Consider the following 19,595-nt stretch of genomic DNA (forward strand, 5'->3'; position numbering starts at 1 on the left):
GACAGAGATCTCCACAGGAAAGAGACAGGGGTGGGGGGGGTGAGAAAACGAGGGAGAAAAGGAATGAGAAGAGAGGCATGGATCTGTACAAGGAGGACTGAGGAATGACCTGGATGGTTAGAGGGTCTAAGCGACAATAAAAGAAAGTCTAGGAAATGAGAGTCTCTAGAGTGTGAGGAAAAAGAGAGGTGTCTCTACACAGAAAAGAGAGAGTCTGACCTATAAGACAGACAGTGGTCTGTAGGAACAAGAACAAGGTTCAGCTATAAGAAGAGAGGGTCAGAGCAAAAAGACAGCCTGGCCTCTCAGATAAAAGCCATAAACGGGGTCTAAGAGAGAAGTTGTGAGAGCTGGAAAGGGGTAGGAGACCTGGTGATGAGACTACAGCGAGCGGGCTGTATACACATGCTATGAATGTGGGGGGAATAGAGGCGATGATGACTCGCTGGCAATCTGGGTCTTTAGCAAGAAGAGTGACTGAGAAGCTGACCGAGAAGGTAAAGTGATCACGACCCTCACTCTACACAGCAGCCAGCATGCCGGATATCAACTACCTGCGTTCTGTGTCCTGGGGATACATCAAGGTGGGAGTCACTTGTACCTGGAGGCCAGATTCTGTAAATGTAGTGTGTGTACATGGTATAACTTTTTACCTATTGACTAGCTCAACTCAAGACGTTGCTTCTTCTTTCTCACTTCTTTAATCCCAATGCTTTATTCTTGCCCCCGCAGTTCAAGAGAATGCTGAACCGTGAGCTGACCCACTTGTCTGAGATGAGCCGTTCCGGGAACCAGGTCTCAGAATATATTTCCAGCACCTTTCTCGGTGAGTTATGCTTCCATCGTGTTTATTGATTGTGATGTATTTCCAGGTGCCTTCTTGTAAGAATCAGTGTTGGGGCATCTGCTCTGATTGCTGTGAGGTTCCAACAAATTATTCTACCTTGGCTATGGTCTTTAGGTACAGGACTGAATCTTTGCCCCAACTAAAGGGCAACTCTGGTAACTGTCTACATTTAATTGGTGCATCAGTTGGAAAATATAGCGGACATGTTTCCAGTTTTGGAGTTTGTGGAGAATGGTTGATTTTACAATGGTTATTCATTTCCTACAGCGTCATAAGCCGATCTTGAGTGGTGATATTTCCTGTGTACCTTCTGAGATCTAGCAGGAGAGATCCTGGTTGATTCTTTAGGTCTTTGTGTTATAGAAGAGGTTTGAAGGGTTGTCACAAGAATGACTTTTATGCAATATGATTGTGTGTTGGTTTTTGAGAAAGCAGTGGGCACTACAGAGAAATTCAGATACACCCACCTGTGGTCACACAGAGAACATTCCATCAGCAGAAGACATGACATTAGACTTTGGCACCACATCCCTAAGGTATAACGGGCAGGATGCCCAGTGTGACTCTCATCTTAGGGTTTGCATTTACCCAGAGCTAAGCGTGTATATACACTATACTGGACAAAAATATTGGGAAACTACACGTTACACCTATATGAGCTTAGAGGAGCTTTTATGACATCCCATTTTAAATCCATAGGCATTAATATGGAGTTTGTCCCCACTTCTCAACTTCCACTCTTCTGGGAAGACGTTCTACAAGATTTTGGAGTGTGTATGGGAATTTTGCCTATTCATCCAGAAGAGCATTTGTGAGGTTAGACTCCGATGTTGGATGAGAGGGTCTTGCTCCAATCTTCATTCTAGTTCATCCCAAAGGTGTTAGATGGGTTTGAGGTCAGGAATCTGAGCAGCCAGTCAATTTCTTCCACACTAAACCATGCCTTTCTGGAGCTTGCTTTGTGCACTGGGGCACAGTGATGTTGGAACAGAAAAGGGCCTTCCCCAAACTGTTCCCACAAACGTGGAAGCATATAACTGTCCGAAATGTCTTGGTTTGCTGAAGCATTAAGATTTCTCTTCACTGGAACTAAGGGACTTAGGCCAACCTTCCATCTCCACCACCTTTACAGCTGGCACAATGCAGTCAGGCAGGTAACATTCTCTTGGTGATCACCAAACCCAGAGTCATCCATCGTGACTGCCAGATAGAGAAGTGTGATTTGCCACCCTACAGAACACGTTCCCATTGCTCCAGAGTCCAGTGGTGACGTTCTTTGCACCACTTCATCTGACGCTTGGCATTGTGCTTGGTGATGTAAGGTTGGCATGCAGCTGCTCGACCATGGAAACCCATGCCATGAAGCTTCAGCACAGCACAGGTTTTGTGCTGATGTTAATACCAGTGGAGGATTGGGCTCTGCAGTTATGGAATCAGCAGAGAGTTGGTGACTTTTATACATTATGCTCCTCAGCACTCGGCGATCCCGCTACTGTGGTTCCTTCCATTTTATAATAATACCACTCACAGGTGATGGTGGAAGATGTAGGAAGAAAGTGACTAGTGACAACAGTGACATTATAGGACAGCACTGGAATTCAGTGAATGAGCTATTATTTCACAAATGTATTTAAGGTAGATTGCAAGGCCATCGGCTGGATTTTATACACCTGTGGTAATGGGACTGAATGAGACACCTGAATTCAATGACTGACGTGTGTCCCAATACTTTTGTCCATAAGGTGTATGTAAAGGTGGTCAAATATATTCTAAAGTTGAAATAAGTCTAAAGTTGATCAAAACTTTCGTTGAAGTGTAACAACAAACTATGTTTTTAGCCAACTGATGACAGACAGACTGATGTCTGAAATTTTTGTCTGAAATTTGGACGAAAGAGCTTTTGGTCAAGGACAGATTGTTCGTGGACAAAAGATATTTCTTTAAAAGAATGTTCCCAGAAATATCTTTCGTCCATTGCCCCAGTTTCAATTAATGTGCACGGGCAGTATTAGTCCATAATGTCCATTACAGTTGTTAAGAGGTGTATGGCCGTATCTGTGAAATGCTTCTGATGTACAGCCATGAATCTACTTCTATCCAGTGTTGGACCAGGGTTCTTTGGTTCTTTAGACCCTAAGGGCAAGTGATTGGCTTCATAGGCAGCAAAAAGTTTTTTTTTTCTCCAGGATCTTTGGGGCCCATGGTATCAGAGCCTGGGCACACGAGAGTATCGTCTGGTACTCTGGGTCAGTCTAACCCTACTTCTATTGTGTGTGGCCACCGTAAGTTATTTACCTACAGTACAGACCAAAAGTTTGGACACACTTCATTCAAAGAGTTTTCTTTATTTTCATGACTATGAAAATTGTAGATTCACACTGAAGGCATCAAAACTATGAATTAACACATGTGGAATTATATACATAACAAACAAGTGTGAAACAACTGAAAATATGTCATATTCTAGGTTCTTCAACGTAGCCACCTTTTGCTTTGATTACTGCTTTGCACACTCTTGGCATTCTCTTGATGAGCTTCAAGAGGTAGTCCCCTGAAATGGTTTTCACTTCACAGGTGTGCCCTGTCAGGTTTAATAAGTTGGATTTCTTGCCTTATAAATGGGGTTGGGACCATCAGTTGCGTTGAGGAGAAGTCAGGTGGATACACAGCTGATAGTCCTACTGAATAGACTGTTAGAATTTGTATTATGGCAGCTAAGTAAAGAAAACGAGTGGCCATCATTACTTTAAGAAATGAAGGTCAGTCAGTCAGCCGAAAAATTGGGAAAACTTTGAAAGTAAGGGCTATTTGACCATGAAGGAGAGTGATGGGGTGCTGCCCCAGATGACCTGGCCTCCACAGTCACTGGACTTGAACCCAATCGAGATGGTTTGGGATGAGCTGGACCGCAGAGTGAAGGCAAAAGGGCCAACAAGTGCTAAGCATCTCTGGGAACTCCTTCAAGACTGTTGGAAGACCATTTCAGGGGACTACCTCTTGAAGCTCATCAAGAGAATGCCAAGAGTGTGCAAAGCAGTAATCAAAGCAAAAGGTGGCAACTTTGAAGAACCTAGAATGACATATTTTCAATTGTTTCACACTTGTTTGTTATGTATATAATTCCACATGTGTTAATTCATAGTTTTGATGCCTTCATAGTCATGAAAATAAAGAAAACTCTTTTAATTGAGGTGTGTCCAAACTTTTGGTCTGTACTGTAAGTATACATGTGACAGGTACCTGATCTTCTATTCACTGCTGGTTTGCTTGCTTGTAGTTTGTCATCATCTTGTCCTTGCTGTAATGGAAATTTTCTCTCCGGGACCAGCCATAGTGGCTGTTACAGTTGTTCATCCTGACCATACTTGTCCAATGAAACTGGACGATGATTGAAGAATCTTTCTAGGGACATTCTTTCAAAGAAAGATTTATTGACCACGAACAATCTTTTTTCAAACAAAAAATCTTAAATCTTAGACACTGCTGACTTCTTTTCAGATGGTTAGCAAAAACAATAGTTTGTAGTTACGCTTCACCCAATGAACGATCGCATTAGTTCAAATTGTCGATTTTTACACTAATGTGTATGGCTACCTTTAGAAAGTGACTTTATATTTCATGTTTATTTCTACTTAACATCCTGGTGTGATCAGGTCTGAAAACGTGAGCGTCAAATCTGATGAATCCTGTAGTTATCACCATTTATCTGTAACATCAGTCCGGGCAACAAGAAGTGAATCAGTAAAAGTGTTCTAGGAAGTGGTCTCAAGTCCTTTCCAAGAGAAGGGGCCACAGACTATTCCCTAATTCAGAAAGCCACACTGTTGTGGACAAATGACAATGCCCTGATATCTCACTTGGCCACTGCCAATGTATCCCCCTTTGCAATAGCATTTAGTAGAGATCTTGGTAGTGGACCTCCTGAGGACCATCTCTGATCCATATCTACAGCCTTAGGGCTGATTCACATAACCGTGGTTGGCCCAGGAAACCTGGTCTGTATGTTAGCCACATCTCCCGGACCAACAGTGGCTCCCCTGATCTGAACTCACTGCATCATAGTGTTTTATGAGATACAGTCAGTTCCTATCTGATTGTCGGTCTATTTTACTGTACTCACAGTACAATAGATCTGTGATCACATATGTGGTCGACAGATGGTTGTGTGAATCAGTTCTTGCAAGGAGGTATTAAAAAAAAAAATCTGAGTTCAGGTGGTTTAGCCACACCTATGGTAAACAGGTGCATAAAAATCAAGCCCATAGCCACGTACTCTGAAGAGCTCAGTGTCTTAAATGTGGCCCTATCCTAGTAAGCCACCTTTGCCACAAGTCAGTTTTTGAAATTTCAGAACTACCTCAGTCACCTGTAAGTGTTATTGTAGTAAGCTTTCTAGGAGTAACATCAGCTCAAGCCGTGCAAATTCAGAGTGGGGCCACCGAGTTCCCAAGCTTAGCACATAACATTTGCATGTCCTCTGCTGCATTACTCACAGCAGAGATCCATACTTGCTCTTCAAGTGACATCAGCAGTGTAACGGGAGCTTTATAAAATGGGTTTTCATGGTGGAGCAGCTGCATACTAACCTAAGACCACCAAGTATAATGCTAGGCTTTGGATTGAGTGTTGTAAAGGATGTCGTTACTGGACTCTTGAGTAGTGGGAACGTGTTCTCTGATTGATGAATCACCTCTTACAGTTGGAAGGATGAATCTGGGTTTAGCAAAAACACGGAGAATGAGACCTGCCAAAATGAACAGTGGCTATTGTAAAATTTGGTGGAGGTGGGACAATGGTTGGAGGCTGTTTCTCAAGGTTTGGCCGCTTATCTCCTTTGGAAGCTAATGTTACTGCTAGTGTACAAATCATTTTATACAATTGTCACTTTTAACTTTGTGGGAACAGTTTGGGGAAGACCTTCTCTTGTTTCAGCATGACTGTGCCCCGGTGCACAAAGCAAGGACAAAAAAAGACAATTTTATTGCTCGAACGGCTGCAAAGCCCTGACCTCATAACCTCTGGGATGCATTGGATGATTGTGAGCCAGAACTTCTCCAATCTCAGGTAGTTGATGATCTTCAACTCGGTCTCGAGCTGGCCACAGACATATAGGCCATTTAGCTGATCATTGTTTTCAAACAATGTAAATATGTTTCACTGTTTGGAAAATGTATCAGGTACACTTACCATTCTTACTGCTCATTTATTTCATGATTTTTAAAGGGGTTGTAAACTGAATAAACATTCCTCAAAAAAAAAAAAGAAGAGATTTGACTTCCTATTCCACAAGTATTTCATCCACTATGTTCTCTACAGCCATCTGAACAGTTCTCTGAAACAAGCAGCTCTCTCTGCCTCATTCAGAGCAGGAAATCCAAGCACCGATATGCATTCACTTTACATAAACCCAGCCGCCTTGACTTACCTCTCACATACTGCAGCCATTTTCATTAGAAATTAGGCTGTTTTTTGATTGACAGGTGTCAGATCTTCTATTTTTCTAACCACAATCTATATAAATGGGACACAGCTACATCCTGACCAGGACAATCATCCGGCCATGTCAACTTAATTTAAGTGTTTCTCCAATTTACAGTCCTGATGTCGGTATCCCAGTCATATGTAGAGAAAGACTCCTGAAATCCACTTGTTTGCTTTAAGTGCAGTACTTTATTGCATAGGCCGTTTTCCAGTTAACATAAATTGAACGTTTTTCGGCATATGGCCTTCCTCAGATCACTGGAACAGTTATACAAGATAAGGCAATAATTAGTGACAGTGCAATATTTACGATGTACAGTACAGACCAAAAGTTTGGACACACCTTCTCATTCAAAGAGTTTTCTTTATTTTCATGACTATGAAGGCATCAAAACTATGAATTAACACATGTGGAATTATATACATAACAAACAAGTGTGAAACAACTGAAAATATGTCATATTCTAGGTTCTTCAAAGTAGCCACCTTTTGCTTTGATTACTGCTTTGCACACTCTTGGCATTCTCTTGATGAGCTTCAAGAGGTAGCCCCCTGAAATGGTTTTCACTTCACAGGTGTGCCCTGTCAGGTTTAATAAGTGGGATTTCTTGCCTTATAAATGGGGTTGGGACCATCAGTTGCGTTGAGGAGAAGTCAGGTGGATACACAGCTGCGATTGGCCAGCGCTGCAGCAAGGGACACGCCTCATACAAGAAATCAGTCAGAGGGAGCGCAGACACCGGAGCCTATACCGGGCGAACGGAGCGGCGCCCAGACATAGTAGTAAGTGCAGGGGGACCCCTGGGCACCGCTCTGCCCACTGATATAGTTAGTTTTTAGTTTCTACAGTAGTGAAAGGTCCTCTTTAAGGGGACTACCTCTTGAAGCTCATCAAGAGAATGCCAAGAGTGTGCAAAGCAGTAATCAAAGCAAAAGGTGGCTACTTTGAAGAACCTAGAATATGACATATTTTCAGTTGTTTCACACTTGTTTCTTATGTATATAATTCCACATGTGTTAATTCATAGTTTTGATGCCTTCATAGTCATGAAAATAACGAAAACTCTTTGAATGAGAAGGTGTGTCCAAACTTTTGGTCTGTACTGTACATAGTGATTTAAATACAGTACAAGATTTGAATTAGCGGGTGGTCATCCTATTGAGGTGAAGAGTCTCGGGCGATCATGTGCTAGGTGTGACGGAGACCCATATAAATTGTCCGTGTACTTGGGAGGATACCCTCAGGTGAATCCGGATGGTAGTAGGTTGCCGAAGTACATCACGGCCGTATGTTAAGGGAAATTACCTTTTTAAATCTTGACATGAACAGACTGTTATATTGGAAGTAACCGGACATTTCATGCAGTAATGAGAACTTATACAGATATGAAACATAATACATATATAAAACAAGGTTGAGCACAGGGTATAGGCATGCTGGGTAAGGTGTTACAGTTGTGAGGACATTTAGACCTTTAGTATGCAGATTAGGGTGGCCTTTTAACAACCAAAGAGATGCAGGTGTCTATAGAGATGTAGGTATCCTTACCTGGATGAGCCTCTTGTGTGCTGGTACTTCAATGTGGACTGCTATGGTCCGTAGTTTGGGGGCTCTGTGGCCTAGAGGGCGCTTGTGGGATGTAGGCTGTTGCCCTGTGTTGTGGCGTCATGTTTGGGAGCGTGGCTTGTGCCTTTAAATAGGGTGTGCCAGAGTGGGGGTGGGACTGGGGTGGGTACAGTGGCCCGCTGCCTTCTCATTCCGGTGAGTACGCGGGGACCATGGTAGGTAGGCGTCGCTGGGAGTAGAGCGCGGCGCGCCGTATGCAGGGGAGAAGACCGGGGAAGTGACGTCGCGCTGGTACCACACATGCGCCGGAATGCGGGAAGCTGGGGCGTCGGGAACTTCAAAGATGGCGGGTGCTGTGTACAGCGCATGCGCTAGAAAGATAGGAGCGAAGGCTGGGGAGCTCATGTAGTATATAGAGGAAGTATGACCGTGGGTCTAAGGAGAAAAGGGGGGTATAGTGCAGATAGGATGAAACTGACTATAAAAGGATATAGAATGCGGCTTCATCACAGGCAAGAGGGTTAGTACCTCATCTGTAAGGAGAATAATATCAGTTAATTCATAAAATAACGAATAATCATGTATATCATTAAGGGTAATATATCAGAGGCAACCAGATGATTACAGCAATAGTGCATAGACGTATCCACATATAAACCACATTGGTTTGTTAAATAAAGCTTCCTGGTTCATATTCGCGGTTGAGACCCTTTGGTTCTAGCGTCTGGAATTGGTGGATCCAGAATGCTTCTCTGTTTTTAAGGATTCTGCTAATGTCACCGCCTCTCCTAGGGATTTTAACCTGTTCAATTACTTGGAACCGTAGTTGAGCGATGCTGTGTCGTTTGGTGTCCCAGTCATAACCTTGACATCTTCCCTTGTCTTGGGGCCCTCACCACATTAGATTTTTTATTTATTTTTTACAGCCCGGGATTCCCTTACCGGGAATATAATGACCTCAGGATGTCAGACGTTGGGTTGGTCAGAAGGTTTATGTGATTCGTGCTTCTCATGCTGACTCGCCACATTCCCATCGTGTATTAATAAACCTATGATGTGGGAAAGATGTGAAACGCGTTGGCGATTGTCTGCCGGTCCTAAGCGTATATTTAGTTTTCCTTTTAAAAAGTGTCAGCTGTGGGAAAAAAAGGGAGCAGCCGTGAGCTGTCCCACCGGAGACATCTGCATAATAGAGTTCAGTCCAGTGCCTCGAGACACTGTGGTTTATAACTACAACTCCTAGCATGCCATGACGGCCGTATTTAGACTAGATAAAGTTAGTCAATAAGACTTAACACTACCTTAATAGCTTCCTGGGCAGTTGCCACAAAGTTCGTATAGTTGCGTCATTCAGTAGATTCCTTTGCAAGAAGCTGTGATGGGAAAAGTATGGATGGGGTTAGAGGGTTCTGGGGTTGTGTTCTGTGTGCTGTGAAACCGTATACTCATTTACAGCTGTGTATTCCCCTGGACGGGGGAGGTGAAGATTGGCAAAGTTACATTGAGTGAAACCAGTAACTACTAGCGTAATGATAGCAACACAGATGGCCGTGTTAATTCTGCCACATAAATAGTGCAATCTCTTCCCATAAGACACACGATCTGATCATAGTAACGCGTCCTGAAGCCTGTAAACGACATGTTTTCACCATCCTTCCTGTAAGACGGCTATTAGGAAACTTACAACAGGTGTCCCTGGTGCCCTTTAAATCCAGAGTTCCCCGCTGTCCCTTCCCCTGGGTCTTCAGAGCATCTCGTGCACCTCACAGAGCAGACCCATCCGTTAGTGTGCTCTGGCAAGATTCAATGGAATTACCTCTGGTTCACCTCGTCCTTTCGTTACCAACCCACCTCTTGAGGTTCGCCTTATCTGCACTGGGAAAAAGCTGCAAAATCTTCCAAGAGAACAAAGTGGCAGTAGGGCGCAGAAGGGGTAGATATTAAGTATTCTGAATTACATGCAGCTTATACTGAGGGGGAGAGTAAATTTCACCAAATGATGTCTTACAGATAAACAGAACGATGTGGAGATCCCTTCCCCAACACAGAAGGAGCGGGAGAAAAAGAAGAAACAGCAGACCATGTGCCAAATCAGTGGCGTCAAGAAGCTCACGCACAGCTCCAGCCTGACCAACTCTACAATACCTCGTTTTGGAGTGAAGACTGACCAGGAGGAACCTCTTGAAAAGGTACAGCCCGGGGTATAAATGGGGGAGGTTTATCAAGGGTGTAGTAGAATGGTTGCTTTAAGGAGTTGGCCACACGACTCTCTTCCATATGGCACCATTGCCGCCTTCATTGTCACCAGAACATATCACTATTTTTAAGAAAAAGAAATCCACCTCTAACCTTGCCTGATGAAAAATGAGTGGAGGACAAATGATCATTATTATGAATGTTTGTCCCCGATTCACTTTGCCTGTTCTTGCCAGCTCATCCATTGTTTACACAGGGCAATGTGCCACCCAGAAAGATGGTTTTAGGTGCGCATGAAAGATGAGATCTCCTGACAAACAAGCTCTTTGCTCATTTTTTGTGTGATCAGGTGGCTCCTGTACACGGGCCAATTATCCGGAACGATTGTTCCCAATAATTGCTCGGATCCTCAGGCAATGTAAAAGAGCCCTTAGAAACCCAATTTTTTATTACACTATTATGGAATTCTAAGTTAACAGATGGGGGTCTCCCAATCTGGAACCTCATCTAATAGCCAGAGTAGAGAGTAGCTACAAAGAGCGTCCATTACTGTGGAGGACCCACATTACATAGACAGACTGTTGATTTTAATGGATACTGTGTAATTCTTCATTTCTCCAGTGGTGGCACTGCAGAGGAATTGAACAGTTGCTGATGAGTTTCCCGTCAGATTAAGCTGATTGATGGGGATCCCAGCAGCTAGACACCCTGTACTTGTCTTATTTTTGAGGGACACTGCTAACGAAAAAGGGAGTGTAGGAAGAGCCTGATAGATGAGCTCTTGCTAGTATGGTGCCGGGGAATGTACATTTTGTCCAGATAAAAATGTCCAATAAATTAACATTGATTTGTCTTTTGCTAATTTTTCAGGAATTGGATAATTTAAACAAGTGGGGCCTTAATATCTTCCAAGTGGCAGAATATTCCAATAACCGTCCGCTGGGCTGTATCATGTACACCATATTTCAGGTGAGCTGTATGTGCAGTATTGGGGCATGGGTGATATTGATGGAAAACAGACCCTAACATGGCCCTCTGCCCCTAGTTTATCCAATGTGATGGCCAGTAAGGTAGAGAAGACCTGACTTCTTTAGGCTCTCCGCTTCCAAATATTGAGAAACTACAACTCCTAGCATTTCTTGCCACCTGGAGAAGGTTACCTACCAGTGACTTCTCTCTTGTCCTCCATTAGATCTTCTTAACCCATATGTTTCTTTCTTTTTTTCCACAGGAGCGAGAGTTATGTAAGACCTTTAAGATCCCCGTAGAGGCACTAATCACTTACATGATGACCTTAGAAGATCACTACCATGCCGACGTGGCATACCACAACAGCTTGCATGCCGCTGACGTCACACAGTCCACTCACGTGCTTCTCTCCACTCCAGCATTAGACGTAAGAGACCCGAGAGTGTTTCACGTGGTTGTTTTGTGTATAATTGTTCTTGAGCAAAGAGAAGAAGTGGACTAATGGGCTGACCTGCCACTAAAACCTACTTTTCTCTTTGCTTGTATGGTTGTATTTGTAGCCTGCAGATCTGTTGCATTAGGTTGTCAGTCCTAATGACGTTGGTTGGGTGCCAACGGTATGAGTTTAATTGGAATACAATACTTCTTGGCACCAGTGCCTTTGTAATCTGCCATGAAAGGAAGGGTCATCTCCAGCATGACCTGGAGACATAAACTCGATCAAGGCATAAACATTAGATCTCTGTTGGTGGATCGAATGTCTATGGAGGGCTGGTAGTCACTCAACACTTTCTAATTCTAAGTAGAATTTTTGATGATGATGACAAACATTTGTAATACGCTTTTCTCATAATTTTTCTGTTTGATCTAAATGTTTCCCTTCTGGAGAACGTGCATGTTCCTATACGTCTGTTTATGATGGTCATTTAGGAATTGTCTAACAGAATCAGCCCCATACGGGTGTCCCATGCCGACCTAGAGCCGGTGTCTGGCAGTGTATGGATAGGATATGCTGCAAGGGTACAGGCACTGAAACGCTCCCCTGACCCCCTGCTCCGGTGTCTTGGTGGTCCAGGTCTGCTGGTGTCTGTCTACCCATTCCTGGCAGGCACAGCCTTTCTCTGTCCTGTGGGAGGGTGCCTGAGCAATAGGTTCTGTAGCTTGCTAGTTCCTGTGAAGGTGCATTATTATCTACTGACCATGATTTTGCCTATCCCCTTTGGTGCCATGCACCTGTGTCTCGTGACCCATCTGAGTCAGTTGTCACTGAACAGTGACTACTCCAGTAGCAGATTGGTGGTTCACCCAAAAGGAAAGGGTGAAAAATGGTGGAAGGGGGGGAGCTATGGAGTGGCCCTAAGCCAAATCCATTCAGCGACTGGGGAGCCATTGCAAAGTCAGCCCTGGGGGCGTAGAAAGGACTGTCCGTACAATAAGCCTGCACACTAAAAATAGTATGACCTAAAAACTATGTAAAAAATGAATATAAAACAGAGCATATCATCCAAAAATTACAATAGACTGATAATTGAGCATGAAGTTTCTTGTCCATACAATATTTAAAAAAAACGATATGTATGAGGGATCCACACGAGTGTAATAAACTACAGGATGAATGTAAAAGGTTATAGAGTGTGAACCCAAAACGATATAAAAAATGTTGAGGCGCTAAAAAAAATTATATACATTGGCCAGCAATTTATGTGTGATGCCAAACAGCGTCTATAGCAAGGTTCAGCGACCTCCGGCACTCTAGTTGTTGTGCAACTACAACTCCCAGCATGCAAAGCTCTTCAACTGTTCTCTGAAATTTCATAGAAGGTAATGGAGCATGCTGGGAGTTGTAGTTTCACAACAGCTGGAGTGCCGGAGGTTGCTGAACCCTGGTCTATAGTGTCACGTAGCTGACTGCTATGGCCAACTCTACCTGTGTATCTATACTACTATGGTCAGTAAGCGGCTCCATGGGTTTTGTAACCTCAGAAGGTGAAGATGATGAGCACACCGATGTTTATGGCGATACAGGCAAGGTTGGCGATGCCCTCACGTAGCAGTGATGGAGTTACAGTCTATCCTCCCAAGCCCTCTGAAAATATTAATAATGTACAGTGTAAACAGATGGAGATGGCAACGTGGACGTCACAAGTAACACGACCCAGCGCCTGTCATACGTGGTCACCTCTCTCTCTGCCTAGAGCGCAGCGTAGACATCTGCAGGATCCATACTCAAAGTCCATTCAGGGTCGTGTTTAATAATGTATTAAGATGAAGAAGTAAGAGAGTGGGAAATAAGACGTCTACATAATAAGAAGAATCTTTACTTATATGGCGTCACCATATTCCACAGCGCTGTACAATTCAGAGGGGACATGTACAAATCAAAGTAGACCTCACCGGATTGCAGACTAATATACAACTGAAACACTATCCTGCTCGCAAGAGCTTACAATCTACATAGGTGCCTGACTTCTGACTGTGGCTCTGCTCTCATTTTACCACGGTTGGACATGGTCACCTCAGCTCCTACACTAATCTATCTATCTATCTATCCCATAATTAAACACTACACACACAGAAATACATACATGCACACACTACACATGTAGACATGCATAATACAGAACACACCTAGACACATGCAACACTATACACACTTGTATACATGCACACTACACACATAGATGTATATATGACTGATATATATACACTGCTCACAAAAAGTTTGAGATATTTGGCTTTCAGGTGAAATTTATGGAAAACTTCACGCTACAGTGATATTATATCATGAAAGTCGGGCATTTTAAGTAGAAGCAGCAATTGGGATTTCCTCATCTCAAACCATTTATTGAAACAAAAGCCAACCCCAGTGCTGGGTATACCCCCACAAAATGTCAGTGTCTCAGTAACTTGTCCTGTGGCCTTGAGCATCAATTACAGCTTCACAATGAAGTCTCCTGCTGTTCACAAGGCGACTTATTGTCTGCTGAGGCATGGCATCCTCTCTTCTTGAAGGGAGGCCATCAGGTCTTAGAGGTTCTGGGGTACAGAGTTACGAGCCTCTACATGGCGACTCAGCTGATCCCATAGGTTTTCAATGGGATTCAGGTCTGGAAAAAGTGCAGGCCACTCCATTTGAGGTCCCCCAGTCTCCAGCAGCTGTTCCCTAATGATGGACCTCTATGAGCTGGTGCATTGTCCTCCATGAAGATGACATTAGGCCTGTGTTGTTCCTGCAGAGGCACCATGACTAGATTAATGATGTTCTTCAAGTAGTATGGGCCATTCACAAAGTGTAGGGAGGTTCTGTATTGACTAGACACACCTGCCCACACTGTAACACCACCACCACTACCAAAGGCTTGTCTGGTGACAACAGTGGATGATGCATAGCGCTCTCTTTGACGTCGCCAACATTGTTGCCGACCATCATTTCTGCTCAGCGTGAATCAACTTTCATCAGTGAACAGCAATGAGACCCACTGGTCCCTAGTCCAGCATACAGTAGATGCTCCCTGGCCCATGCAAGACGATGACGCCTGTGGTCAGGTACCCTTGCAGGTCGTCTAGCACGCAAACCGCGCTGATGTAAATGGTATTGAACAGTTGGACATGTGCATTCAAAAGTTTAGAGAAGGTCACATTAAAGGGAGTCTGTCATCAACTTTATGCTGACCTCACTGAGGGCAGCTTAAAATAGTGACAGAAATGCTGATGTCAGCGGTGTGTCACTCATGAGCTAAAAGTAAGAGGTTGCCGAGAATCAGCATCATAATCATTGCAGCCCAGAGTCAGATCTACCTGAGAAGAGTCCTGGCTATCCATAATCTCCTGCTCTCCCGCCCATCTGCTGATGATTGGCAGTTCTCTCCAAGAGAGAAAGGGAGAAAACTAGGTAGAAGACTGTCAGCCATCAGCAGGAGAGCAGGAATTCATGAATAACCAGGACTCTTCTCAGGTGGCCGGGACTCTTTTCCAGGGCCAGTCTGCAATGATTGTGATGTTGGTTCTCGACAACCACTTTACTTTTAACTTATAAATGACAGATCTCTGAAATCATCTCACCTGTCTCTACTTTATTCTGCTGTTAGTATGGAGAGCATAACGCTGATGACAGGTTCCCTTTAACCACCTCCGGCCCGCCGAACGCAGCGACGCGTCCTGGAGGTGGTTGATTCATTCCTCCTGGACGCATATACGCGTCCTCTCGCGAGACGCGAGATTTCCTGTGAACGCGCGCACACAGGCGCGCATTCACAGGATGGGAAGGTGAGCGAGTGGATCTACATCCTGCCAGCAGCGATCGTTTGCTGGCAGGCTGGAGATGCGATTTTTTTAACCCCTAACAGGTATATTAGACGCTGTTTTGATAACAGCGTCTAATATACCTGCTACCTGGTCCTCTGGTCGTCCCTTTTGCTTGGATCGACCACCAGAGGACACAGGCAGCTCAGTAATATGTAGCACCAAACACCACTACACTACACCCCCCCCCCCCCGTCACTTATTAACCCCTGATCACCCCACATAGACTCCCTGATCACCCCCCTGTCATTGATCACCCCCCTGTCATTGATCACCCCCCTGTAAGGCTCCATTCAGACGTCCGTATGATTTTTACGGATCCACTGATACATGGATCGGATCCGCAAAACACATACGGACATCTGAATGGAGCCTTACAGGGGGGTGATCAATGACAGGGGTGATCACCCCATATAGACTCCCTGATCACCCCCCTGTCATTGATCACCCCCCTGTAAGGCTCCATTCAAACGTCCGTATGTTTTTTACGGATCCACGGATACATGGATCGGATCCGCAAAACACATACGGACATCTGAATGGAGCCTTATAGGGGGGTGATCAATGACAGGGGGGTGATCACCCCATATAGAGTCATTGATCACCCCCCTGTCATTGATCACCCCCCTGTAAGGCTCCATTCAAACGTCCGTATGTTTTTTACGGATCCACGGATACATGGATCGGATCCGCAAAACACATACGGACATCTGAATGGAGCCTTATAGGGGGGTGATCAATGACAGGGGGGTGATCACCCCATATAGACTCCCTGATCACCCCCCTGTCATTGATCACCCCCCTGTAAGGCTCCATTCAGACATTTTTTTGGCCCAAGTTAGCGGAAATTTTTATTTTTTTCTTACAAAGTCTCATATTCCACTAACTTGTGTCAAAAAATAAAATCTCACATGAACTCACCATACCCCTCACGGAATCCAAATGCGTAAAATTTTTTAGACATTTATATTCCAGACTTCTTCTCACCTTTAGGGCCCCTAGAATGCCAGGGCAGTATAAATACCCCACATGTGACCCCATTTCGGAGAGAAGACACCCCAAGGTATTCCGTGAGGGGCATATTGAGTCCATGAAAGATTGAAATTTTTGTCCCAAGTTAGCGGAAAGGGAGACTTTGTGAGAAAAAAAAAATAATCAATTTCCGCTAACTTGTGCCAAAAAAAAATAAAAAATTCTATCAACTCGCCATGCCCCTCATTGAATACCTTGGGGTGTCTTCTTTCCAAAATGGGGTCACATGTGGGGTATTTATACTGCCCTGGCATTTTCGGGGCCCTAAAGCATGAGAAGAAGTCTGGGATCCAAATGTCTAAAAATTGCCTCATAAAAGGAATGTGGGCCCCTTTGCGCATCTAGGCTGCAAAAAAGTGTCACACATCTGGTATCGCTGTACTCGGGAGAAGTTGGACAATGTGTTTTGGGGTGTCATTTTACATATACCCATACTGGGTGAGATAAATATCTTGGTCAAATGCCAACTTTGTATAAAAAAATGGGAAAAGTTGTCTTTTGCCGAGATATTTCTCTCACCCAGCATGAGTATATGTAAAAAGACACCCCAAAACACATTGCCCAACTTCTCCTGAGTACGGCGATACCACATGTGTGACACTTTTTTGCAGCCTAGGTGGGCAAAGGGGCCCACATTCCAAAGAGCACCTTTCGGATTTCACAGGTCATTTTTTACACATTTTTATTTCAAACTACTTACCACACATTAGGGCCCCTAGAATGCCAGGGCAGTATAACTACCCCACAAGTGACCCCATTTTGGAAAGAAGACACCCCAAGGTATTCCGTGAGGGGCATGGCGAGTTCCTAGAATTTTTTATTTTTTGTCACAAGTTAGCGGAAAATTATGATTTTTTTTTTATTTTATTTTTTTCTTACAAAGTCTCATATTCCACTAACTTGTGACAAAAAATAAAAACTTCCATGAACTCACTATGCCCATCACGAAATACCTTGGGGTGTCTTCTTTCCAAAATGGGGTCACTTGTGGGGTAGTTATACTGCCCTGATATTTTAGGGGCCTGAATGCGTGAGAAGTGGTTTGAAATCAAAATCTGTAAAAAATGGCCGGTGAAATCCGAAAGGTGCTCTTTGGAATGTGGGCCCCTTTGCCCACCTAGGCTGCAAAAAAGTGTCACACATCTGGTATCACCGTACTCAGGAGAAGTTGGGCAATGTGTTTTGGGGTGTCTTTTTACATATAGCCATGCTGGGTGAGATAAATATCTTGGTCAAATGCCAACTTTGTATAAAAAAAATTGGAAAAGTTGTCTTTTGCCAAGATATTTCTCTCACCCAGCATGGGTATATGTAAAATGACACCCCAAAACACATTGCCCAACTTCTCCTGAGTACGGAGATACCACATGTGTGACACTTTTTTGCAGCCTAGGTGGGCAAAGGGGCCCACATTCCAAAGAGCACCTTTCGGATTTCACCGGCCATTTTTTACAGATTTTGATTTCAAACTACTTACCACACATTAGGGGCCCTAGAAGACCCCATTTTGGAAAGAAGACACCCCAAGGTATTCGCTGATGGGCATAGTGAGTTCATAGAAGTTTTTATTTTTTGTCACAAGTTAGTGGAATATGAGACTTTGTAAGAAAAAAAAAAAAATCATCATTTTCCGCTAACTTGTGACAAAAAATAAAAAGTTCTATGAGCTCACTATGCCCATCAGCTAATACCTTAGGGTGTCTACTTTCCGAAATGGGGTCATTTGTGGGGTGTTTGTACTGTCTGGGCATTGTAGAACCTCAGGAAACATGACAGGTGCTCAGAAAGTCAGAGCTGCTTCAAAAAGCGGAAATTCACATTTTTGTACTATAGTTTGTAAACGCTATAACTTTTACCCAAACCATTTTTTTTTTACCCAAACATTTTTTTTTTTATCAAATAAATATAGAGAAAAATTTATATATGGATGTAGTTTTTTTTGCAAAATTTTACAACTGAAAGTGAAAAATGTCATTTTTTTGCAAATAAATCGTTAAATTTCGATTAATAACAAAAAAAGTAAAAATGTCAGCAGCAATGAAATACCACCAAATGAAAGCTCTATTAGTGAGAAGAAAAGGAGGTAAAATTCATTTGGGTGGTAAGTTGCATGACCGAGCAATAAACGGTGAAAGTACTGTAGGTCGGAAGTGTAAAAAGTGGCCTGGTCATTAAGGGTGTTTAAGCTAGGGGGGCTGAGGTGGTTAAGTTCACCTGTAAAGGTCAGAGTGCATTTTTGGTTCATCCTGAAATTTTACCCACAAGCCAAATATCCTTAACTTTTTGTGAGTAGTATAAATATATATATACAATATAAACATAAAGAACATACACAGACTAAAATACACATACTCACTCCTTCATAGATATACAGTATATATATGTATATATATATGTATATATATATATATATATATATATATATATATATATATATATATATATATACACACACATACAGTAAACACACATGCACTGGTGTTTGGACCCCCTCAGGCACCAGGGCCCGAGCGTCACTGCCACCTTTGCATCCCCGACCCCTACACCGCTGTCATATTCCATGTCACAATGTACACAGCACATGTGCAATAACCACCTCTATGTCCTCCCGTCAGGCGGTGTTTACAGATCTGGAGATCTTGGCCGCGTTGTTCGCAGCTGCAATTCATGACGTCGACCACCCTGGAGTTTCCAATCAGTTTCTTATTAATACAAGTAAGTGGATCTAGCGTCTTGTGTGGATAAAGAGCTTATGTCCTGTGTGTGAATGAAAAATCTGCAGCACATCGCAGGACATCTGTCCTGTAATGACAGGGGCACAATCTCCTGCTGCTCCGTATGTGTAATAGAAGTAGTCGCAGGATTAGACAAATGACTGCTGCGCTGTATCACAAGGCATATGGCACATACCAGCTGGAGAATACCGCTGTGCCACTGCAGCACTGACTATACCAAGGACCGTCAAGATCTGTTGAGATTATTTCATGATATCTCTACACAGGGGACTTGATAAATGATACAATTCTGTGTGAATGCAGTCACCACTAGGGGGAGCACCCTTCATATGGAATTATACAGCTAGTAGTGAGAACTGTATACATGTGTATGCATGTGCTCCCCCTGGTGGTGACTGCGGGTAGTCCCTATGAAAGTATGTTGGCAAGCTTAACAGTGCCTGGTCCCAAAGTAGTCATGTATCCT

At 43.5% G+C, this 19,595-nt stretch overlaps 1 protein-coding gene across 3 annotated transcripts in view; it reads left to right on the forward strand.

The window, feature by feature from the left end:
• PDE4A (phosphodiesterase 4A) overlaps positions 1 to 19,595 on the forward strand; it is a 272,456-nt gene that overhangs the window by 245,360 nt on the left and 7,501 nt on the right. For 2 of the 3 annotated variants that reach the window (XM_040414933.1, XM_040414934.1), the window contains exons 7-11: positions 733 to 826; positions 9,906 to 10,084; positions 10,962 to 11,060; positions 11,323 to 11,487; positions 19,010 to 19,109. In XM_040414933.1, the coding sequence (XP_040270867.1) occupies positions 733 to 826; positions 9,906 to 10,084; positions 10,962 to 11,060; positions 11,323 to 11,487; positions 19,010 to 19,109 (637 nt within the window). Of the gene's footprint in view, positions 1 to 510; positions 585 to 732; positions 827 to 9,905; positions 10,085 to 10,961; positions 11,061 to 11,322; positions 11,488 to 19,009; positions 19,110 to 19,595 lie in introns of those variants that run through there. The other variant, XM_040414935.1, reaches the window with a different exon arrangement.

Source organism: Bufo bufo, chromosome 1 (assembly GCF_905171765.1).
Source record: "Bufo bufo chromosome 1, aBufBuf1.1, whole genome shotgun sequence".
Classification (NCBI taxonomy): domain Eukaryota; kingdom Metazoa; phylum Chordata; class Amphibia; order Anura; family Bufonidae; genus Bufo; species Bufo bufo.